This window comes from Piliocolobus tephrosceles, chromosome 5 (assembly GCF_002776525.5).
Source record: "Piliocolobus tephrosceles isolate RC106 chromosome 5, ASM277652v3, whole genome shotgun sequence".
Lineage (NCBI taxonomy): Eukaryota > Metazoa > Chordata > Mammalia > Primates > Cercopithecidae > Piliocolobus > Piliocolobus tephrosceles.
The window spans coordinates 52947643-52973183 of record NC_045438.1 but is presented as its reverse complement, the minus strand read 5'-3'; the positions used below and the strand labels follow the sequence as shown (position 1 = coordinate 52973183).

Genomic DNA, 25541 nt, shown 5'->3' with positions numbered 1-25541 from the left:
TGGGGAGGAGGGGAAAGGGGGCGATAGGAATCGCTTCCCAGAAAGTCATCATCATAGCCGACATATTTCCAATCAAATAGTCTAGATGAAAGGAAATTTGGGGAGCACATTAAACAAAAACATTGAAAGGATAAATAAAATTCTGCCAAGTTCCGCTAACTCCAAACACCCCCAACTTTAAATGCCAAGAGCGGGACCTTCCCAAGAGACTCAAAGCGCCTCGTGTTTATTTGCCTGGAGGTGTTTTCCCCCGCAAATAACTGCTGCTTTGTCTGGTTTTCCAACGTGTGTTTAGTTAGGAAGCCCCGGGCTTTCGGGTCTGCCTCTCGCACGGACGGTAAGTGGGTGGGGAGCACGTTTTTCTCAGCTGCCGGGCGAGAGAACTTGACTCTGAACGCAACGCGGGCTGCACGCAGAACCCCCGGGCTGGGCCGCGCGCACCGGGCTCCCTGCGCGCACCCTCGGGTCGCGCGTCCCGCGGCTCCCGCGGTTCCCTCGGCTCCCCCTTCTCCCTCCCTCCCTTTCTCCCTTCCTCCCTCTCGCCGGGCGCGGCGGCCACCCCGACGGGCGGCGCGGGCGCGGGTACCTGTAGAATGCCGGCGGGCCGGCCTCGCGCACCGTGTAGCCGCTGGGCTCGTTCTCCAGGTAGTAGGGCACCTGCTGGCCGTGGGGCTGCAGGAAAGGCGACAGCTGCGGCGGCGGATGCAGCAGCATCAGCGGGCTCGGAGACACGCTGTTGAGTGGGGGGAAACCCCCCAGGCCGTTGGAGCCGAACGCCGCAGCCTCAGACCCGGGGCCGTACGGAAGGCCCGTCTGGCCGTAGACCTGCGCGTTGGCGGCGGCCGCGGCGTTGAACTCGTAGGCGGCGCCCTCGGGGTAGTTGTACACGGCGGGCTTGCTACTGTCCACGTACACCTCGCCCAGGGGCCGCTCCAGGGGGATCTTGAGCTGCGGACGGTTCAGGGGCTCCAGCTCGTTCCCTTGGATCTGATGCAGTAGGGCCATCCCGGATGCTTTGGTGTGGAGGGTCATGGTCATGGTCCGTGGCCGTGGGCAGGGCGCAGACCGTGTCCCCGCAGGGCAGAAGACTCAGAAGCCGGCGGGCCACCTGGAAAAAGAGCACAGCCCGAGGTTAGAGGCGACGCAGCGCATGTCCCGCCGAGACGCGAGCTCTGGCCCTGGCCCTGACCCGGGAGCCTGCGGGTCCGGTGAAGCCGGGCGACCCGACGGGAGCAAGTGCAGTCCCGGGACGAACGCCCTCCGCCAGCTCCCGGGCTCCCGGGCCTCCAACTTTAAGTACTGGTCTCCCGAGCTCATATGCATTACAAAGGTGCTGGAGGAAGGCCAGGGACTGTTGCCTTGCCCTGACATTGGCTTAAACATCACTCCAGGCACAACTCGATTTGGAGCGATCCCAAAGAGCAGCTTCCCTGAACTTTACTTTACTTGTCGTCGCTGCTGGATAGAGGCTGAGTTTCACGGCCAGGGGGCGGGGGCGCACGAGGATCTGCTAAAGGTGGCCCAGGGAAGACCGGGCTTAAAATAAACGCGAAAGACGAATCCAGGGGCCGGCTTTCTCTAATGTGCTGCCTTATGTGCCCCGTGCCAGACTCCAATATATCTCTGTTTGTCTCTCTTTCTGTTTGATTCCCCCTCCTCGTTGGCTAGAAATACGTAGTGTGTACATAGGATGACCCTGGGGAGGACTACACTGTAACCGAGATAGGACAGATAGAATGGGGTGTGTGGTTGCATACGCAGCCAGCCACAGACAGCTATATTTAGCAGCTGGGGTAACTGACAGGGGGCATCTGAGGGGAAGGGGGGCGGAGATTCAGGGTATACATATAGGAAGAGCTGCATTTTGCCATCAGGAGAATGCAACCTGCCAGGACCTCAGTTTCTTCCTCTGCAAAATGCTCCCAAAGTGGACCCTTCCACAATCTTCTGATATTCTCTCAGCTGGACTTGTGTGTTTATGTTGGACCACAGTACTGTACTTGGTCCCATTAGGAATTCTCATGTGAAGGATGATTCAGAAAAACCTTTGGTTAGGGCGCACATGGGTGTTCATGCCTTCCACAGGTTAGTTATGCAACCAAAACTTCAGAAAACTGAATATAAAATGTGACCTTTTCATACCAAACATAACCTCAGGTCATGAACCAAAGCTTTGGCAATTATGTGACAATGTCGGTCTGGTTCAGCTAACAGATTTTTAAAATGCATTTCTGCATGTCTATTCTTTAGTCCTACAACTCGATCTTCTCCGTTCACTTGGGCTAGGATATGCAGAATCAAATATCCAGATGAAAAACAAATAGAAAAAAGTTTTTAACTGAATTAAAAGTTAAGCATGCACACACACATACGCACACACACACACATATATACATATTAAGAAGACAAAAAATATGGGAAGTATATCATGCATCTATAATCTTGGAGAGTTTATACTTTTTAATAAACTTCCTTTGCTGCAGCCTAATAGACTCTGGTACAACTATCAATACTTTGTTTTAATTGCTATCCCAAACACCCAACAGAGTACCTGACAAAGTGTTCATGGTATATCTAAATGCCAAGCTTACTGTTACTAATAGTTACATTTTTGAATATTTTATATCAAGTATACATTTTATCTAATTCCTACAAAAACAGACCATTGTCCGACAATATGCAGATTAGCTGATTTAATATGAAGCCAAAATCAAGTTTAGCATTAATGACTATAGATTGTCAGCAAATAAAGGGTTAAAAACACATTAGGTACATCACAGATATTTCCCTTTATGGCCAGCAATCATTACTTTCCAAAGCAATTTTTTACAGATGATTTAGTTTCCATAAATCACACTTTCAATTTTCAAATGCCTTTTTAAAACACATGCAAAAAGCACTTCATAGGGCTCTTAAAAAATCTGAACCTGCCAAATTATATGCAAATGGCACAAAGAATCCTACAAGTCATGAAAGAAAAAGGAGAGACACACATACCCCCATGGAGAACAGCAATCCTCATCTCCCTGCTAGGATACAGACACTAGCCAGAAAGGTAAGTTGCTTTCTCAAAATGCTAAAGCTACAGAGAGAGAAATCAAAACAAGCCTACCCTGCTGGATCAAGAACGTCTTTCCAGAAATGTTCCATGGGCTTGTAGAAGTCAAGGGCCGAGACAGTGAGAAGGAAGGAAGGAATGTGCTCGCATGTGCGAGTGGCTCAGTGTGTGAACTAGGCAGAGAGCGTGTGTGGATGTGTTTGTGCGTGGAATGGCAGGGATTCGGGAAGCAGCCAGTAGGCAGGGCACTTGGCAGCCCCTCCCGGCAGACACGCAGCTGGGCTACTGCACAGCGCTGGATGAATGGCAGTGGGGAGTGAGGGGAGACTTGCTGTCTGCTCACAGGGAGCAGCGTGGCACAGCCAGAGAAAGCTGTACTGGGGAGGAGAAACTCCAGCCCCTTTGCCCCTTACCCTTGGAGGCTGGAAAGTACCCTATGCTTTCCACTGCCACCCCAAGCAAGAGGAAAAACAGGCTTGCTGTGAATCATACTCTTACGGCTAAAATAGAATGCCAGTCAAAAGTGTATGGATATCAAGTTTACAAAATAGGACATGGGTGGTTTTTCCAAAAGAATATAATTTAACAATAAAAGCCTTCTGGGATACATGTGGATCAAATGCCTTACTGGCCCTAGACCCCAGTCTCTGAGCAGAGGCATTGCCATGCCTCCGATTGCACCAGGAAACCAGACTTTGGAATAAATGTTTTGGCATTCTAGGGATGTGTTTCCAGCTGAAATGTAATACTCCTCCACTTCGTTAACCAAACCCACAAACCTTTCCACGAATAGCTCAGTTGACTGCTTTCTGTAAACATGTGAAAAATACATATTATTAAAAGCCTAGGATATGAACATAAGATAAAGGTAGATACCTTTGTTTTAAACTGATTTTAGGCTTTCAAGTTGCACTGACAGTGACCGGGAAAGAGGTCTCTCATTTCCCAGTGGAGTTCACATGGATCCACCTCTTGACCACTTTCTCAACTTTTCTCTTGGCCATAGTACTAACATGCAATAATGAGGTGCTCCTAGAGTGCCCACGCTCAGGGTCCCAGGACACATGACACCCAATGGAGCCTCTGTTGCCAGACATTAGTCACCACCTTGGATATTAAATGACTCTAATCACAATGCCAGGAGTGGCCGGTCTCTGGCCCTGGGACACTATGCAGTTACTGAGAGATTTATGAGTAGCTCTTGAGACCAGTACAAAGAAAGAAGTAGAAAGTCATAAAAATGTTAATGATGCCAGATTCAAATATATGTCTTGGTGCTTTGAAAGACCCCCAATATTGCAGTGTTGGAGCACAGGAGAGCTCTCTCCATAGTCAGTATTGAAAATAAATATTGGATATAAATAAATATTGAAAAGAAAGATTGTTACCCTTTGTTGGTGACAGTGGTCCCTCCTGTAGGTCAACAATGGCCACTCGTGTTCTAGACTAGTCCAAAAAAAAAAAAAAAACCAAGAGCATTCAGGGAGGGAGGAGAGAGGAAGAGGGGAAAGGAGAAAAAAAGGAAAGGAGATCTGCAATTGTTCACTATTGACATAGGAAGAATAAGAAAGTTGGCTGTCTCCTCATAGGCTTTGATTGTTCAGAGATTTACAATCAAAGTTAGTCCAAGAAGTTCAATAAAGTCAGTTTTCTTTCCAGCATTCTCTTCCAAACTCATCTTGGTGAGCCTTGTCCCTGAGCTTGGTGAGCTTGGTGGGAAAGTATACTGTGCTACACCAACTTTTCTCTCATGCCTTTGGCAAAAACTTCACTCTTGGGTTCCCAGCTATCTTTGCTTCCCTCCCCAACCTCTCTTGCTGGACACACACACTCCAGCCATGACTTACTGGTTCTCCCAGGTGAAGAAGGATAAAGATTGCTCTGGCTCCGCCATTGAATATCTCTTCAGCCCAACTTCTCCAGCAGTCTGCTGGGCATTGCTGGTTTGTTCAAATATGAGTCACCATTCTCAAACATGGTGTTCCTCTCAACTTCCCTCTGTGCCCAGCATTATTGTCTCTCCAGTCACCCAGATTAAAATCTCACTGTCTTCTTCGAGGGCTGATTTTCCCTTGCCTTCCACACCTAATCAAGAGGCAGTTCCTGGGCCTTCTAGCTTTACAATCTCTCTTTTTCCATTTCATTTCTGCCACTCCCTTTGAGACCTATTACCTTACCTGTCCTAAGAGCCTCCTAAGGATCTCTCTGCCCTTTCCTCCCAGACTTCATTCTAAGCCCTGCGACCAGTTTACTTTCTTGGACTTTATTCCTGCTTCAGGATCCATCTTGACATGACCCAGCTTTGCCTTTAACCCAAATCATAACTTCCCCCATGAGTTCAGGGCTTCCTCTCCACCCATAACGATCCTTCCTAGTCCATCTCCTCCGACTATAACCTATGCTTCAGCCAAGCAAAATTTTAATGCTCAAAGAACTCAGAGCTTTTCTTTCCTTCTACCTTGAATCCCCACTTTCTTGGCTTGTCAGGGGAAAGCATGCCTCTTGCAACAGGTCCAGCCCAAATGCTACCACATTCATTATTCCTTCCTTTAGTCTCTATTCAAAGAAAATTTCCTCTCCTCGGAATTCTAGTGGTAGTTATCATGCATTTATCACATTCTTCCTGAATTAGAGTTATTTATCTGGTTTTTATCCCTTCACCCTGCTCATAAGCTCCTTGAGGACAAGGTCTGGCTAGAATTATTTGGGAATTATGAGCACCCAGCCCTGTCCCTGGCCATGTTAGGTCATCAAATGTTGGTTAATTTATTGATATAGATACTTAAAAGGACAACATAATATTATAGGTGTCTGGATTACTATCTCTAAAAGTTAACTTTCCATGTGACATTCTACCTTTTTTTTTTTTTTTTTTGAGACAGAGTTTCACTTTTGTCATCCAGGTTAGAGTGCACTGGTGCAATCTCGGCTCACTGCCACCTCTGCCTCCCGGGTTCAAGCAATCCTCCTGCCTCTGCCTCCCGAAGTAGCTGGGATTACAGGTGTCTGCCACCACGCCCAGCTAATTTTTTTGTATGTTTAGTTGAGACGGAATTTCACCATGTTGACCAGGCTGGTCTTGAACTCCTGACCTCAGGTGATCCACCTGCCTCAGCCTCCCAAAGTGCTGGGATTATAGGCATGAACCATCGCGCCCGGCCCATTCCACCATTTTCAAAACTGTTTTTGATGGAAGATTATCTTTGTATCTTTATGCTGACTGAGGTCATAAAGTCAAAATTCAAATTCGTACAATCTCGAGGCTTAAGTCTGCAATTCTTGGCAGCATGATTCACAAGAGAGCTCTGAATTTTTAGTTCGTAAGCAGATAATACTATGACCAAACATAGCTTCTTCTCTAGCTCCTTTAAAAGCTTTTTACATTTACAAAAACATTATTCCTCCAAAAGAAACATGAAAGAAAATAAATGTGGAACTATCTCCATAATAGCTTATACTACTAGAAATGGTTCCTTCACTCTGAGACACGAAGGTTTGGCTGTGTTCAAACTTATTATTGTACTGATTATAAATGCTCTGTTTGGAAGCTTATTTTTGAGCATTTATCTGATACCATCAATTTTCTTCTAATGTGGAAAAATAACGAAGATTTTCCCTTTAAGTTTCTGCTCATTTTCACAAATAGTTTGGTCACTTATTTTAAGGGTTTTTGATTAGTTCCTAGACTTTTTTCACCTGACCTTGAGTTTTTGTTTTTTGAGGCAAAATTTATATACAATGAAATACATGTATCTAAAGCATACCATTTGATGAATGTGACAGATGGATATGTCCATGTAACAACTATCCCAATGAAAGCATAGAGTATTTCCATCACCCCAGAAATTTCCCTTTGTGTCCCATTCCAATAAACTCCCAACCCCTATAGGCAACCATTGTCCGGAGTTCTATCACCCTCTGGGCCAGGTGGCAAAATAAATCTATGATCTCTTTGGACCATGATCTCTTACAAATTGAAGTGCACATACTGCATTTCCTACCAATGGCACAGCCAGCAAGGTGCTGGGCATGCAGGTTACTGGGCATCAAAGGACAGAGCTATCCTCTTCTCAGTCAGACTCCTCTTGCTGCAATGGGACCCTCAAGGCCACAGAATTGTCCTAACACTCTAGTCATGAATCTTTTTAAGTATAATAACTTTTAACAGGATCAGGTTTTACCCAAGTCTGCAAGGGTACACGTTAACAAGAAGCCAAGTGGAATCAGTATTCTTTAACATGTTTTGAAACAGCCTTTTCTTTCTCACTCTCTCTCCAAGGAAAAAAAAGCATGATTTGTGACCAAGAGTCAAGCCAAAGACCCTGACTCTCATAAAGCCTGTGATCTCAGATCCCATTTCCTGGCTTCCCACCCAGGACTTGATGAAGACAGTTTGAATTTTTTGGTTGTCAGGCAGCAAGACTGTTCTTGATTATGAGTCAATGAATGATTTGGAGTTAACTTGCAAGCTTAGTAGAATTTAGTTAACTTTTATCTTACATTTTCTGGGAAAATTTCTTTTTAACAATATTTTAGGATCTTTTTATATAATGTACCTATGTTGCATGTAACAGAAGACAATTTAGAAAGTATTTTCACTGTAAGTGCCATGAGTGATACAAGAATTCCAATTATTCCAATTATTGTTACACTGTGTCCCTCTCCTTCCCTTTATCTGTTGTTTACTTGAGGAATTTCATTGCCAGCTTAGAGTATTATTTCTCTATGAAGAGCAATATCTAGATTGTGCCTAAATTCACTTAGATTCCGATAGTCCTATCTAATGTTAAGAAGGGCCTTAACACACACACACACACACACACACACACACACACAACATAATCAACCAAGAACCATCCCCAATTTCAGAGCCAGCCTAGCCAAATGATTTAAAAAAAAAAAGAGAGAGAGAGAGAGAGAGAAAGAGAGGAGGTTTGAGCAGTTTAGCATTTTCAACCTTTTCAGTCTTTTCAGCTCTTTCTTCCAATTTTGTGACCACAGCACCCTCCCATTCTCCCTAAGCACCCAGGACTTCCATGCTTGCAAGAGCTCCTTCCTTCTCCCAACCTGCTCAATGACAATCACACTGTGGAGGGAGGAATGCATTCATAAGCATTCCAATGAATGACTCATTCATTCAATTTACTCAAAAAAAATATTGATTAGCTGTATTTACCAGGACCATTCCTAAGTGTCGAGAACTGTTTTGGTCAGCTCAGGCTACTATAGCAAAACACCATAGACTGGGTGACTTAAACAACAGTGATTTATTTTCTCAGTGTGGGGTGGGGGTGGGCCCTGGAGGGGGTAGAAGGAGGAGGACAGAAAGAGAGACAGCACTTCTTATAAGGCCACAGTCCTATCATTGTAGGGTCCCACCCTTATAACCTCGTTTAACCATAATTACCTCCCAAAGACCCTATCTCCGGATACAGTCATATTGAGGGTTAGGGCTTCTATATGTGAATTTGGGTGAGTCGGGGGGCATAATCTGAGCAGGCATCCCAAAATAAACAAAACAAAAACCTCTGCCCCCAGAGAGCTGACTTCCAGGGGTTTAGTGTTTAGTCCTATTACAATGGCCCTTCCTGCTCAGGCTCTTCTGAGAGCCCCTCTTCCTCTTCCTCCTCTCAGGTGTGGGTGCCCCAGGGTTCAGCCCCTAGACCCTGCTCCCTCCTCTGCATACCTTCTCCTGGATGATCACAACCACTCCTTGTGTTTTTACTTTCATATATACATTGAAAACTTCAAAATAGAAATCTCCATCCAACCTCTCTTTCCTGACTAGGAAGTCCACATTTCCAGGTACCTATTAGACATTTTACTTACATGTTCATTCATTCAATAAATATTTATTAAGCTCCTACTATGTACTAGCTACCTGAAGCTCAACTTGTCCAAAAGTAACTCAAGAGCCAAAGAACTTAAATTATTATCCTGCTTTATCAAGAGTCCCCACCCTCCCCAACAGGTACTATACTCCTCCCATACTGGATTTCTTTTAAGTTCCTCAGTCCCTCTGGACTCTTTCCGGGTCTAAATGTTCATGTATATAAGTTACTCTACCTGAAATCTTCCTCCCATTCCTTTTCATCTGACACACGCCTACTCATGCTTCAAGTCTCCCTTGAGACATCATAGCCACCAGGAAACCTTCCTTGATCTCCTGTTGAGTGCTCATGTCTCCCTAAACATTCCCATTGTACTACTTATCATGCTGTTGGATTTCCTATTTGTCTCTCTGCTTCCCGAAGTTGGCCTGTAAATTCAAAAAGGACACACAAGGACTGTGCTTTCCAAAGACACTAGTCCAATGTGAGCACAATCCCTGATGTGTAGTTTTAGTTGGCCCCCAACAAATACTATTTGAACAACAAACTTGTAAACTCCTTCCAGACATCATCTCTGCATTAACTGACTTCCTCAATGATTGACCTCAAAAGAAGTAACTATAATAACTGAAATTTAGAACCAGAGCTTGGAGTACAATCGGGGAGCAGATTCATATTTTCTAGAACAACTCACATTCTTTTCACGTAATAGACCATTAGAATGCATGTTTCTTTATAAGTTGTTGAGTCCAAACTCTTCATTGCACTTATAAAGAAACTGGGGCCCTGAACAACACGGGAGACTTGCTGAAGGTCATGCAGCTTGAGGAATTGGACTAGAATCTGTGTCTCCAAACTTGGAGTGCCTCCTTCTTTCTATCCCACCCTCAGCCTCTCTGGGTAGATGCTGCATTCTTCTGACTTGGAAGAAGTCAGATGGGCCTTGCTCAGCTTAAATAAAATTAAGGGACAAATTGGTGGCTCAATGAACTATTCTTAGAGTCTCAAAAATGCCTAAATCTTTGGAAACTACAACAAGACTGCCTCCACATTACCCAAATCACTGATAAAGAAATGGGAAGAGTTTGAGATCGTAAGTTAAAAACATTGAAACAACTGTGTTCAGAGACATAATTTGTCTTTTGAACGTGAAGAAATGAGTAATCTACCTTCCATTCATTACTCCTCAGAAGAGAGTTCATTTAGGTCTCAGGCTTATGTCTGTATAATTTGAACTGAACATTCTAGCTAAAGAAAAAATTTAAACCCTTCCTGTATCTGCTAAATTGTACAAACCTGCAAATATAATAATACCTTTAACAACAACAAAAAAAAAACCCTACTTGTTTTATTTTATTTGATATAGTTCAATTTCCAAAAAATCTAATTTGAAAGATATTGAACCTCTCATACTCATCGGGGAAACTATTTTGTGATCAAAAAGTGCTAGCCTTCCTAAAAATCAGCCTTTTAAAAGAATTGGAAAGATTATTGGGAATAATATAAACATTCAAAGATTCAAAAGAATTTAGTGTAAAACTTTTGGTTGACAACTGAATAAAGACATCACTTTTACTGACACTCGCCAGTAGGTTTTTGTACCTTAAATCCAAAAGGAAACAGTAAGTCCACAAATTCTTATACCAAATTCTAATAAATGGCTAATGGCGCAAATTGTAAATTTGTTCCCTTTTCTCATCCTGTCCTTCTCCATTTCCTGTCCTGAATTCACATCTACTTCCTTATCATACTGTCAAGCTCATCTCTTCACTGAGGCTTTCCAAGCCAGCTCTACCCAACCTCTATTCAACATGGGTCACTTAATGAGACCCAAAATTCTAATCGAAACTCACAGCAGAAAAACAACACCTGACCAATCAATGTGTTCTCCCTTACATATGTGTCCTCAACTCTCTCAGCCTCCCTTTCCAACAGGCTCAGTCACTGACACTCCTTCCTCAACACAACCTTCTCAGGCCTCGCTTTCTGCAGTGTACCCAGAGTTCAAATGTACAACTGTCCCACCCATTGAATCCTCATCTCATCAAAATGCCAGCTTGCTCAAGGACTTAATTTGAGTCTGCAGTTTATAGGAATGCTTCTGATTAATTTCCACTCCCACCTCATATGTAGGTATTTGAATTTTTAAAATGGAAATTATATTAAACTAAGAAAATCCCTACTTAGAGAACTGACAAAATACAAAAAAGAAAACGTAGGACCTGGGAGGACATAGCACCATGCAAAGCATATTCTGCTCCTTTCTTTCTCAAGAGGCATGAAAATTCAAAACAAGAATGAGCTGTATCAAACCATCCCTTGTTAGGTCCTGGAATGCCTACGTAAGCTGTTCTTCACATCCCTCCTCCCCTCTGCAGGGTTCATCATTGTTCTTATGTAAGCAATTAATCATATGTAATACACAAGCGCAAGCAATGCCTGAATGTAGACCTATGGATGTCACGGAATATATTCAATAGCAGTCAAATCAGATAGGCTAATGATTTTCCCAAAGGAAAAATGAGGAGAGAGTATTCCAAATACCAAAAATTCACTCTCTTGCTACTTGCAATGCTAGAGACAGAAAAATAAGTCATTTCTAAGTCCTAGCGTAAAATACCCAAAAGTTTAAGTCTAACAGTCCCATTTCCATTGGCTTTTCTTTCATGCAAAACGTGATCTTTGACCCCTTCTGGCATGCTGGTTTAGCTTTCTCAAAATGGACATAAGAACGACTGAACTAAATATAACTCTTGCTCAATCAGTCTGGACATGCTTATTCTTGGAAATAAATGCTACATTCATTCAAACAAATGTTTTCCAATCAGCCCAGATTCATCCTCCACTATGTGCTTAACAGATTTTCCCACCTCTGCCCATGAGACTCGGTTACTTTTTTGGGTAATCTAGCACTAGCTAAGTAGTCAGTGATGTGCTCTTCACTTTGTTGAAAGGAATTTCAGTAGAAACTCTGAACCATAACCTCGTGAGTCCTAGCCTATGCTCCCTTCAGATCTCACTCACAATGACTGTAGTAGCATTGTGTATACTCTTGAGAGCTTTGTAGTGGATCACCCCAACGTATAGATTGGGAGGAAGGTGGTTGGCGAAGGGAACCAGATTGGCTTGGCCTCTTTTGGAGCTAGGTTGATGGTAAAGATGATTTCTGTTCACTCCAAACTACTGCTATATGAACATAATCATCAGTTCTGGAGACTTTTCATTTAGACTGGTTTGACAACCACCAGTTTTAAAAAGGGAAATAATATTAAACATCCTTTCTAGTGTTCTTTACTCATAATCTCTCTTCTGAGAGATGCCCTCACCAGAAGCATAAGGTATTTGGTTGGTGCACAAGTAATTGTGGTTTTGTCATTAAAACTAATGGCAAAACCATTACTTTTAAAATTACTTTTAATGGCAAAAACCACAATTACTAATAAATCCTGATGGCTGTTAACTGAACATCTATCAAGTGTTTTGCAGATGTCATTTCATTTTAAAATTTTATTTTGTTTACTTTTGATATATAATGCAGTTGGTGCTTTAAACTTGAAAAGATATTTTCAAAGCCATAGTGGGAAAATCTTTCACCTCTGCCTGCAACCCACCAATTTTCCCTCTCTGGAGACAACTGAGGTCACCAGTCTTTAAATTTCCTTCTAGAGATATTCTACGCATATTGAAGAAAACACACACACACATTCTTCCACACCCCCTTTTTAAAAGACCCAGATAGTAACATGCACCTTATTTGTGCCATGTTTTTTGTTTTCATTAGCAATATATCTTGGATATCTTTCTATTTCACTACATAAATATCTTCCTCATTTTTGATGACTACATAGTATTCCATGACACAGAGGAATTCTAGTTTACCAGTTCCTTATTAATGGCAATTAGGTGTGTTCCTAATCTTTTACGATTATCAACAATGCTACAATTAGTGAATTTGTACATAAGTCAATTTACACGTGAGTAAATATGTGCAATGTTAATTTTGGTAGATATAACCAAACGCCTTCATAATGCCTGTACAATTTAAACTCTCATATCCTTACAAATATGATAGATCTTTGAACTTTTTGACGCTTTTCAAAATAGTATCTCTCCATGCACTTTTAACTGACACTTTTTTACTATGAGTGAGGCCAAGTAATCTACCTTTGCAGATTTTTTTTTTTTTTTTTTTGAGATGGACTCTCACTCTGCCACCCACGCTGGAGTGCAGTGATGTGATCTCAGCTCACTGCAACCTCTGCCTCACAGGGTTCAAGCGATTCTCATGCCTCAGTCTCCCGAGTAGCTGGGATTACAGGCATGCACCACCACACCCAGCTAATTTTTATATTTTTAGTAGAGACGGGGTTTCACCATGTTGCCCAAGCTGGTTTCAAACTCCTGACCTCAGGTGATCCGCCCATCTCGGCCTCCCAAGGTGATGGGATTACAGGCGTGAGCCACCACACCCAGTCTTTTTCAGACATTTTTGTTTGAACATTATACCTCCTAGTGGTTGTGTGATCTTGGACAAATCAAGGTCTTTAAGCTGAATCTATAAAATTGGGACAATTTCCACATCAAAGAGTTGGTGCAAAGATTAAATGCAATGATGTAGGAACTGCAGGTTCTTCTTGCTATTTTGCTCCATTATTTTGTCAGTAGTTGACAATTCCTGGGGTTCCAGGAGCACAAGCTGATAATGAATGACAGGTACTGAAAGTGTGATAAAGATCAGAATCGTGCGGCCCAAAGGTTTTGGACGAAATAAAGAGCTGTTATTGAAGGAGTGCTTACTGTCATTCCAAAATGACAGTTTGCTTGACACATCACTGAAATTTGGTACAAATCAGCAATGTTTCTCTGGGGACAAAGAGTAGCCATGCATGTTGGCACCTTAGGTGTGGAGAACATTAACACCAGAAGCAAGCTATAAAAACTTAAAAACCAAAAACTCACGAGTCTAGTGTGTTTTTGGAAATGAATTGTTGCAATGCCAGTTTTGACTATTTTGCAACATTTTCAGACCCATTGTAAACCACTGTTGCTCCCACTGAGACATTGTATAGTCCAGGTGAATATCTATTATCAGATTTTAAACCTTTGTAAATAAGTGGTAGATTGTTGACAAAATTGTGACTGTCATGTTGAGAAAAGGACTTTGGCTTTCACAAAAATGAAAAGAAATATTTGGAAGTAATCTGTCAACTATCAGGCATTAAGATCTTTTGATCTATTGCTAAAATGCTTGGAACTCAAATGGCAAATGTGTATACAGTCTAATTTAGAATGCCTTTATATACAAAATTATCAGTAGAGTTGAAACCATAAACCACTGAATTTTTCTTAACTTTATCTTTTAGTCTTTCCATTTATGTCATCAATAAATACAACTACTAGATCTGAAGATTATGGAAACCCATTTGGACTCCAATAAGAGGAAAAGAATGATTGTGCCCTAGTTTTAGTGGAAAGAAGAAGTTTTATATTTTTGGTTAACTTTTCACATTTGCAAAAGAAGCCAAATAGTTGTTTTCATATTAGGAGAAAATCCAACTGTTGACATATTTATGAGTTTTCTGATCCACAGCATAGACATCAAAGGAGAGTTTACACTAACCCTCCCTTCCCCATTTCGTTACACTCTATCCCAATTTTTTAGAACTCAATGAAGAGAACATTAAATAACCTATCACTACAGATAACATCCTATACTCCTAATATGTTTTAAAGTATGTTTTTATACTGCAAGTACATGCATATAAAATTAATAAGTTAAGCAAGCAGGTTTAATTTCTCTCTGGGGAGTAGGTAGGCAACTATTACAGGACATGTCACTTTGAATTACACATATTGTTTTAGTGTTGTGGTTTTTTTACTAGACTTTGAGGTCCCTTCCAGTCCCTAGCACACTGCCTGGGCACATATTTGATGCTCAGTAAATATGGTCATGTACCACGTAATGATGTTTTATACTGCATATATGACGGTGGTCCTGTAAGGTTATAATGGAATTGAAAAATTCCTATCACCTACTGACATCATAGCTGCCCTAATGTCACAGCACAACACATTACTCACGTGTGTGCTGATGCTGGCGTAAGCAAACCTATCGTGCAACCAGTTGTATAAAAGTCTAGCACATACAATTATGTACAGTACATAATAATTGATTATGATAATAAATGACTATATGACTGGTTTATATATTTACTTTACTACAGTTTTTATTATTATTTTAGTGTACTCCTTCTACTATAAAAAAATATTAGCTGGAAAGCAGCATTAGGCAGGAGGCAGCTCCTTCTGGAGGTCTTCCAGAAGCCCGTATTGTTATCAGAGGAGATGACAGCTCCATGGGTGTTACTGCCTCTGAGGACCTTCCCGTGGAACAAGACGTGGAAGTGGAAGACAGCGACACTGATGATCCTCACCCTGGGTAGGCCTAGGCTAATGCATGTGTTTGTGACTTTGATTTTTTTAAAAAGTTTAAAACTTTTTTTTTTTTTTTTTTTTTTGAGACAAAGTCTCACTCTGTTGCCCAGGCTGGAGCACAGTGGTGTGATCTCGGCTCACTGCAAGCTCCGCCTCCTGGGTTCACGCCATTCTCTTGCCTCAGTCTGAGTAGCTGGGACTACAGGTGCCCACCACCAGATCCGGCTAATTTTTTTATATTTTTAGTAGAGATGGGGTTTCACCGTGTTAGCCAAGTTGGTCTTGATCTCCTGACCTCGTGATCCGCCTGCCTCGTTCCCCGAAAGTGCTGGGATTACTGGCATGAGCCACTGCACTCGGCCTAAAATGTTTTTAAAAACCTAAACAGAAAAAAAGCGTATAGAATAAGGATGTAAAGAAAGAAAACATTTTTTTACAGCTGTATAATGTGTTTGTGTTTTAAACTAACTGTTATTATAAAAGAGTCAAGAAGATTTTAAAAATTAAAGTTTAGGCCAAGTGCAGTAACTCACACCTATAATCCTAGCACTCTGGGAGGCCAAGGCAGGAGGATTGCTTGAGTCAGGAGTTCAAGACCAGCCTGGTCAATATAGCAGAACCCAGTCACTACAAAAAATTTTAAAACTAGCTGGGTGCAGTAGTGTGCATCTGCAGTACTAGCTACTCAGGAGGCTGAGGTGTGAGGATTGCTTAAGCCTAGGAGTTCAATGCTGTAGTGAACTATGATTGTGTCACTGCACTCCAGCCTGACCAACAGAGCAAGACCCTATCTCTAAAAAAAAATTAAAGTTTATAAAGTTGAAAAAAATACAGTAAGCTAATGTTAATTTATTATTGATTGAAGAAAGACGAATTTTTAATAAATTTAGTGTATCCTAAGTGCACAGTGTTTATAAAGTTTACAGTAGCATACAATAATGCCCTAGGCCTTCACATTCACTCATCACCCATTCGCTGACTCACCCAGAGCAACTTCCAGTCCTGAAAGCTCCATTCTGGCAAGTGCCTTGTACAGGTGGACCATTTTTTATCTCTTATATCATATTTTCACTGTGCCTTTTCTATGCTGAAGTATGTTTAGATACACAAATACTTACCATTATATTATAGTTGCCTGCAGTATTCAGGACAGTAACATGCTGTGCAGGTTTATAGTCTAGGAAAAATAGGCTGTACTATACAAGCCTAGATGTGTAGTAGGCTATACCACTGAGGTTGGCATAAGTATACTTGAGGATGTTTGCACCATGACAAAATCTAACAACTCCTTCCTCCGAACTCATCCCCATCATTAAATGATACATGATTGTATTGGAAGACAATGAATAAATGGATAAGATTATTTGAACTTGGTGTCTAACTTCGTATAGATAAAAGGGTTTTTTTGACATTTTACCTGTTGTTTGGGGTCATATAGTATTTTCCAGGTGCTTATTATTACACTATCTGAAAATAGAACAATATCCATTCCTCAAGAATTATAGGAGGAAAACACAGGTGCTCACTGGATTACCTGAAAGTCACATGTCTCCATAAGACCCAGCCCTGCCCTGCCTTAGGAGCTCAAGATGGGCCCTTCGTGATGATTGCACTGAGTCTCCTTTGAGACCCAGCTCAGCCCACGGCATGGACTTCTCCTCTTAATGACCTTCAGAAACTCTATAACAATGTGGTTCACGTATTAACCCATTCTCACGCTGCTAATAAAGGCATATCCAAGACTGGGTAATTTATAAAGCAAAGAGGTTTAATGGACTCACAGTTCCACATGGCTGGGAAGGCCTCACAATCATGGCAGAAGACAAAGGAAAAGCAAAGGGTCTTCTTACATGGCAGCAGGCAAGAGAGCTTGTGAAGGAGTATTCCCATTTATAAAACCATCAGATCTCATGAGACTTATTCATGACCACAAGAACAGCACAGGAGAGACCCACCCCCATGATACAACCCCCCCCCCCCCCCCCCCACTGAGTACCTTCCATGACACGTGGGAATTATGGGAGCTACAATTCAAGATGAGATTTGAGTGAGGTCACAGCCAAACCACATCAGCCTATAACCACAGATACACCACACAGCTGATAAAGTCAAGAGATTTGAATAGAATGGGTCTGGGGACCTCTAAAGCTGCACCCCTGGCAGCAGACCAGCTGTCTGGGAAGTGCTTTTTCTATTCATGACCAGATGCAATGATTCTACTCAATCACTGTAAACAATTCATGATCAGTTATAGCATTTACTGCTTATACTGGTATTTTTGGGAAAACTCATGCTATCCAACATTATATAGTTAGGATAAACACAACAACAACTCACGCCAACGTTCCTTAGCTCTCTCCCCACCTCCTGACCCACCCGCTTCACCCTTGTAGGGAGCAGAAATTCAGGCTGGCTTTAAGGTGTACAAAGACAAATAAACGGGAGGGAAGGAAAAAGAAACCATCTTCCTCCATCCTACTGCAGGCAGCGGGCTTGTATGGGGCCAGAACTGGGAAAGGGGAGGAGTTGTGAGATGAAATGAAACTCACACATTTGGTATTGACATTGGACTGTTTATATAAATTAGTAGCCCTTTATGACTTGGAAATGACCAGAAAGTCTTGAGACTAGTTTTACATTTCCTCCAGGGAAACAAATGTAAAGGCACAGTGAATACTCTATTTATACTCCATGGGGCCTGCTTTTTAGCATAGTAGTCACATTTCTATTCCTTCAAGGAATTCGAGTCTATCATTCACCCTCCTCAACCCCCGCAACAGTGTCTTCAATATTTAGAACAAATGGATCCCATAACTGATAGTTTAGACTAACTGGGGTCAGCCAGGAAAGTGAACGTATCTTATTTTTCCCATATTTGTTTATTTATAAAATTCATAGTGTGCTATTGTATTGATACATGTTCATTATGAAATTCAAAATCAGAAAGTAAAAAGATGAGGTTTGAAAATGTAAAGGGAACTTCTGCTATTCAGGACACCCCACTTTGGAAGCTATTGCTGTAAGGTAGCATCATAAGGTAGCATTTATTGAGTCTACATTTATACGTAGACTCAATAAAACATTTTCCTTGGCTATTTTCCAAAATGGCTGTACTAATTTACATTCCCACATCTTCACCAACACTTCACCTTTTGGGGTTTTTTTTAACTTTTATTTTAAGTTCAGGGGTACATGTGCAGGTTTGTTACACAGGTAAACTTATGTCGTGGGGGTTTGTTGTACAGATTATTTCATCACCCGGGTATTAAGCCTAGCACCCATTAGTTATTTTTCCTGATCCTCTCCCTCCTCCTACCCTTCACCCTCTGATAGGCCCCAGTGTCTGTTATTCCTCTCTATTTGTCCATGAATTCTAATCATTTAGCTCTCACTTACAAGTGAGAACATGCAGTATTAGGTTTTCTGTTCCTGCATTAGTTTGCTAAGGATAATGGCTTCCAGCACCATCCATGTTCCTGAAAAGGACATGATCTCATTCTTTTTGGTGGCTGCATAGTATTCTATCATGTATATGTACCACATTTTCTTTATCCAGTCTACCATCAATGGGCATTTAGATTGATTCCATGTCTTTGCTCTTGTGAATAGTGCTGCAATGAACATACACAGGTATTGTCCTTATGACAGAACAATTTATATCCATTTGGGTATATACCCAGTCATGGAATTGCTGGGTTGAATGGTAGTTCTGTTTTTAGGTCTTTGAGGAATCGTCATACTGTTTCTCGCAATGATTGAACTAATTTACACTCCCACCAACAGTATATAAGTGTTCCTATTTTTCTGCAACTTCACCAGCACCTATTATATTTTGACATTTTAATAACAACCATTCTGATTAGTGTGAGATGGTATCTCATGGTGATTTTGATTTGCATTTCTCTAATGATCAGTGATGTTGAGCTTTTTTCATATGCTTGTTGGCCACATGTACGTCTTCTGTTGAAAAGTGTCTGTTTATGCCCTTTGCCTGCTTTTTAATGAGGTTTTTTTCTTGTAAATTTAAGTTGCTTATAGATGCTGGATAGTAGACCTTGGTTAGATGCATAGTTTGGAAAAATTTTCTCCCATTCTGTAGGTTGTCTGTTTACTCTGTTGATAGTTTTATTTGCTATGCAGAAGCTCTTTAGTATAATTAGATCCATTTCTCAATTTTTGCTTTTGTTGCAACTTTTAGCATCTTCATCATGAAATTTTTGTCCATTCCTATATCTAAGATGGTATTGCCCAGGCAGTCTTCCAGGGTTCTTGGAGTTTTATACTTTTCATTTACGTCTTTAATCCATCTTGAGTTAATTTTTATATATGAAGTAAGGAGGGGGTCCAGTTACAAAACAAAGATGCCCTCTCTCACCACTCCTATTCAACATAGAATTAGAAGTCCTGGCCAGGGCAGTCAGGCAAGAGAAAGAAATAAAAGGCATCCAAATAGAAAGAGAGGTAGTCAAACTATCCCTGTTTGCAGATGACATGTTCCTATATTTGGAAAACCCCATAGTCTTGGCCCAAAAACTCCTTCAGCTGATAAACAACTTCAGCAAAGTCTCAGGACACAAAATCAACATTCAAAAATCACTTAGCCTTCCTACACACGAAAAATAGTCAAGCAAAGAGCCAAATCAGGAACACAATCCCATTCACAATTGCCACAAAAGGAATAAAATACCTAGGAATACAGCTAATCAGGGAGGTGAAAATTCTCTACAAGGAGAACTACAAAACACTGCTCAAAGAAATCAGAGATGACACAAACAAATGAAAAAAACATTCCATGCTCATGAATAGGAAGAATCAATGTCATTAAAAGGGCCATACTGCTCAAAGCAACTTATAGATTTAATGCTATTCCTATGAAACTACCAATGACATACTTCACAGAAGCAGAAAAAAACTATTTTAAAATTCATATGGAACCAAAAAAAAGATCCCAAATAGCCAAGACAATACTAAGCAAAAAGAACAAAGCTGGAAGCATCCTGTTACCCAACTTCAAACCATACTACAGGGCTACAATAACCAAAACAACATGGCACTGATAAACAAACTGACACATAGACCAATGGAACAGAATAGAGAGCCCAGAAATAAGACCACACACCTACAATTATCTGATGTTTGACAAAGCTGACAAAAATAAGAAATGAAGCCGGGCATGGTGGCTCATGCCTGTAATCCCAGTACTTTGGGAGGCCAAGTGGGGTGGATCAACTGAGGTCAGGAGTTCACGACCAGCCTGGCCAACATGGTGAAACCCTGTCTCTATCAAAATACAAAAATTAGCCAGGTGTGGTGGTGCACATGTGTAATCCGAGCTACTTGGGAGACTGAGGCAGGGGAATCACTTGAAGCTGGGAGGCAGAGGTTGCAGTGAGCCAAAATCGTGCCACTGCACTCCAGCCTGGGCAACAGAGCAAGACCCCGTCTCAAAAAGTAAAATAAAATAAGCAATGGGGAAAGGATTCCCAATTCAATAACTAGGGCTGGGATAACTGGCTACCCATAGACAGAAGATTGAAACTGAACATATCTTTTTACTTTTCAAGGACACATTCAATGCCTACCAAAAAAAATAGTCTTAATAATTCTTCGTATGTCAAATTACAGATTTTTAAATAAATCAACCAAAGTCACACTAAGAGGTTCAGTTTTTATCCTTGTCTAAAGCCAAAAGTCTCCTTCAGCAACATTTGTGTATATAAATGTTTGTTTGTTGTTGACATTTAAAAGAGCAAAATTGGGAGAAAATGGCATGTTTGTTTCATCAATGACTCTCTAGATTAAGTACAGGGAGGATGAAATTAAAAAGGGTCAGTTAAAAAAGCTTTAGGCTGTGCCAGGTCTCCAGCTCACCTTTGCCAGCACAGTGAGTTCCTGCCCTGCAGCACGCTTGGAACTGGGGTGGGGCAGGAGAGCAGCTTCTTGCTAGAGGGTAGAGGTGCCAGAGGCTTGCAGCAGTTGCAAAGACCTCTTATTTTGGAGGTTGATCCTGGCCCCACTAGCATCAGAAAAAGTCTCTTGGGAAACAAACCACTACCATCTCTTCTTCTCCAGCAGTTGTGATCCAGGGTATCCTTGTGACTTTAATGTTAAAATTATGTCAAAGTCAGAATTACTGTGAGCACCCTGTGCAGACAAACCAGGCAGCCCTCAGATGTTGGGGCAGGGAGGGCCTTGGAGGTCATCTGATTTAATGGGGTTCAGTCTCTTCCCCACTCACCTGAACGGTGACACTTACCAAGCTTGGCACACTCCTCTGTCTGACCCCAGGGTGGCTGTGATCTTTACCTTACCAAAATTTTCCTCCCATGTAAGAAACTTTGAGAATAGACAGGACACCTCCTTCCTGACAAATATCATTGCTTGATGGCACTACCACAATGCAGTCCAGGATTGCTTATCGGTTATCACCTCGTTTTGTACAGATGGGAAAACGGAGGTTCTAATGAGTTCAGTCGCTTGCCCAGAGTGAGGACCCAGAGTCATGGCCTCATGTCTCATAAAATTGGTGGGATTTGTGTTTCGAGCCACCTCCAAGTAAACCTAGACTTTACCTGTGGTAGTATGTTATCTTCACTTTGTCCTGGAATCATTCAAAGCCTCCCTCTTGAGATTTTACCTTCCCAAAACAGCTGCCAGCCCCTCAGAGCATGTGAGGTAGGAATTTCGAGAAAAAATGGTCACACTGCAATATTAATGGGCTTTCTCAGGATTCATTGGATAATAACAGAGGTGTACCCTTACTCTGTGGTTTTCAGAGTATGGGCTTCAGGGCAACAGCATTAATATCATCCGGGAAACTGTAGAAGTGCAAATTCTTGGCAGAACTGGTTCCTTCCCTTCTTTCATATCTTTTCACATCTCGGCTCAAATGCCACCTCTCTTGACCATTCCATCTAAATCACTCTTCCCACTCGCCATCTCCAGGCTCGTCTTTCACTGTCCTGTCACTGGGGTGCTTTCTTGCTCATTACACTTTCTGTCTTGGTCACTGTGATGGTGAATTTCAGGTGTCAACTTGGCAAGGTTATAGCACCCAGTTATTTAATCAAACATGAGTCTGGATGTTGTTGTGAAGCTATTCTGAAGATATGGTTGACACCAACAATCAGTTGACTGATTGGGTGAAATGTCAACTGATTGTACAGTTCCCCTTCAAGGAACATCAAAATTAGGTGGGTCTTGCCCAATCAGTTGAAAAGCTTGTCAGCAAAAACTGAAGTTTCCAGAGAAGAAAATATTGCCCCCAGAATGTAGCATTAACTCCTGCCTGAGTTTCCAGCCCACTGGCCTGCTCTACAAATTGGAGACTTGCCAACCTCTGCAATTTCACTAGCCAACCAATAAATATTACAAAGACACGAATAAAAGGCACAAGTTGGGGTGGGGGAGCCCTCATGGGGAAATTGTTCAAAAAACTTCTCTTTGGTGGGAAGGATATATTAAAAGAACTAAAATAAGTCCTGGCAACTGGAACACAGGAGGGGAAGTTACACTGGTCACTTCTGTAACTGTAACACTGGTTACAATGCAAGAATGGGAAAAGTGTTCCTCGTAACTCTGAGATACATGTTGTCTAACTCAGTCTGGGAAACTTGTGACTTTCTTTCTGATCTTAGCGCTTAAAATACAAACACTAATTTTTAGATTTCAGACAATCAGAATGTTATTCGATGGAAACATGGTACAAAGAACACCCATTAAGGAAAATTTAAAAATATTTTATCCTGTTGACTTAGTTTTTTTAAAGTGTTTTTATATTTAAAAACAAATCTTCTCCATAAAAATATAACTTCCAGAAGCTGGAACAATTTGAACAATAAAATAAAGTAGTATTGTTTTTTAACCTAAAGTCTAAAATAAATATCCATGAAGCTATACTGATATAAATAATTCAATAAATAAATAAATGGGGGAGAATAGACAAATCTCCCATGCAAAAGAATTCCAAATAATTTGTGTACATACACAACCCTCGAAGAGGAGAAGCATAGCTCCCCACTCCTTCATCGTGAGCTATGCAGAGTGACTTCCTTCAAAGAGCATAGTGTGGAAAGGGGGTAAAGAAGGACTTTACAAAGGAGAAACTAGACAAATACTATCCCAGCCAGTTGGCCAAAGTCAACGTTAGTTGTCATAAATCATATTGTTAGAATATACGTTTGATATGATGTAATAAGAATGGCATTTCATCTCTGTGGTCTTCCTCTTGAAACACGTGTAATACCAAGCTAATCATGAGAAAAACATGAGACAAACCTCAATTGAGGTACATTCTACAAAACACTTGACCAGTATTCCTCAAAACTGTCAAGGTCATCAAAAACGTGGAAAATCTGAGAAACTCACGACAACAAAATGTAATGTGGCATCCTGGATGGGATACTGGAATAGAAAATGGACATTGGGTAGAAACTAAAGGAATTGGAATAAAGCATGAATTTAGTTAATAATAAAATATCAGTATTGGTTCATTAATTGTAATAGACCATACTAATGCAAGATGTTACTAATATGGGAGCTGGGTGTGGGTTAGACAGGAAATCTCTACTGTCTTCCCAATTTAAATCTAAAATCTAAAACTGTTCTAAAATAAAAGGTGTATTTAATACACATATCTTTTATGTAAAGTGAAGAATTAAATATGAAGTTATTTTCTAAATAGGCACATACAGAGATTCTAGCACCACTCTGTATTAGACTACTATGAAATCAACCCATTTCAATTATCATCTACACCAGGGCTTATGAAATGCCTGTAGTCATGAGAGATTCCCTCTGCCTGTCTTGCCCGACACTTACCAATGGCACTTAAGAACCCATCTCCTGACAACAAACTGCATGCCCTTCTCCAGCTGGCAAAATAGACAACATCTCCCTAGGAGAAGAAGAGATAGACACAGGGCTGGTGCTAACCCCTCATGGGGATCAATCTCCCCAAAGCAAACCACCTTTACACATAGGCACCATGTAAAGGTGGTTTGGTTTGGGGAGCTGACTGGGACTGGATTTCAGTCATCACTTGCCCCTCAACCCAGCACAAGTCACTGTGAAAGTCACTGCAGTGTCCTTGGGGGACACAGGATGACACGTGGCTGCTGAAAGTATGGAAGTATGTATCAAGAATATTACATATACCATACCTTTAAATATTTATCTTGAGGAATTAATCTAAGATACATACATGAAGGTGATGGTGTTAGAGTGGTGGGGTCAGTCAGTGTTTCAATAAAACTCACCTAAACACACTAGTAAGTCAGACATTTCTGGTTCATTACAGTTTATTTCCAATATTAGTGAGCAGATGTGGAGTATGGGAAAGAGCATGGATGTGGCAGAGGAATGGAAGGTGTATTTAATGTTTCAGTTGCCTTTGATTTACACCTAACATTTTTCCACATTTGGCCAGCACTTAATTGTTCATTCACACATTCACTTCCTGTGTTTAAATGATTAGATTTCTGGAGGAGAGCCATAATACCAGGGTAACTTGATTTATAGAAGGCAGCCAGAATAATGAGGAGTGTTAAAATGTGCACCTCCACACATATTTAAATAGGTGCACACATTTCTGGAGGGAAATATGAAAGTATGTATCAAGAATATTACACATACCATACCTTTAAATATTTATCTTGAGGAATTAATCTAAGATACATACTAAGATAACAAACAGATATCCATTGAAGCATCATTTACTGAAAACTTGGAAACAAACTTAAAAAATCCAAACACTTATTAAAGGGGACAGGGTTAAATAAATCTTTATCTAACATTGAATTATAATGCTATTCTTAAAAATAATTAATTCCAAAATAGACTTACCATCTTATATAAAGTAAGAAAATGAGGTTATGAAAACACATATAATTCTTATTTCTTTATAATTTTAACACTCTCTATTTCATATTTTCACATGATGATACACTAGTTTCATAAGTAAAAAAAACCCAAAAAACTCATAAATTTCTTCCTTTTTTTCATATCCCAAACAAGGATGGAGAATCAGATTCAAGTTTCCAACTCCAACAGGTTGTTGATTGATCTGTAGTCAATCAAAATTTGAAGTCTTCAATTTTAAAACTAAGGGTTTGAACTCAACAATCCAAGATCCCAACTTTTTCTAATTCTATGATTGACCTGTCTAGAACATACATTTCTCCACCACATTAGTTAATGAAGAACTTTGCCCATGTGCA

General features: G+C 41.0%; 1 protein-coding gene across 3 annotated transcripts in view; it reads right to left on the bottom strand.

The window, feature by feature from the left end:
• The window catches only part of ESR1 (estrogen receptor 1), a 395979-nt gene that overhangs the window by 290491 nt on the left and 79947 nt on the right, over positions 1-25541 (bottom strand). For 2 of the 3 annotated variants that reach the window (XM_023206137.1, XM_023206138.1), the window contains one exon: positions 587-1108. In XM_023206137.1, the coding sequence (XP_023061905.1) occupies positions 587-1038 (452 nt within the window). In that variant the 5' untranslated portion in view covers positions 1039-1108. Of the gene's footprint in view, positions 1-586; positions 1109-3112; positions 4504-25541 lie in introns of those variants that run through there. The other variant, XM_023206136.1, reaches the window with a different exon arrangement.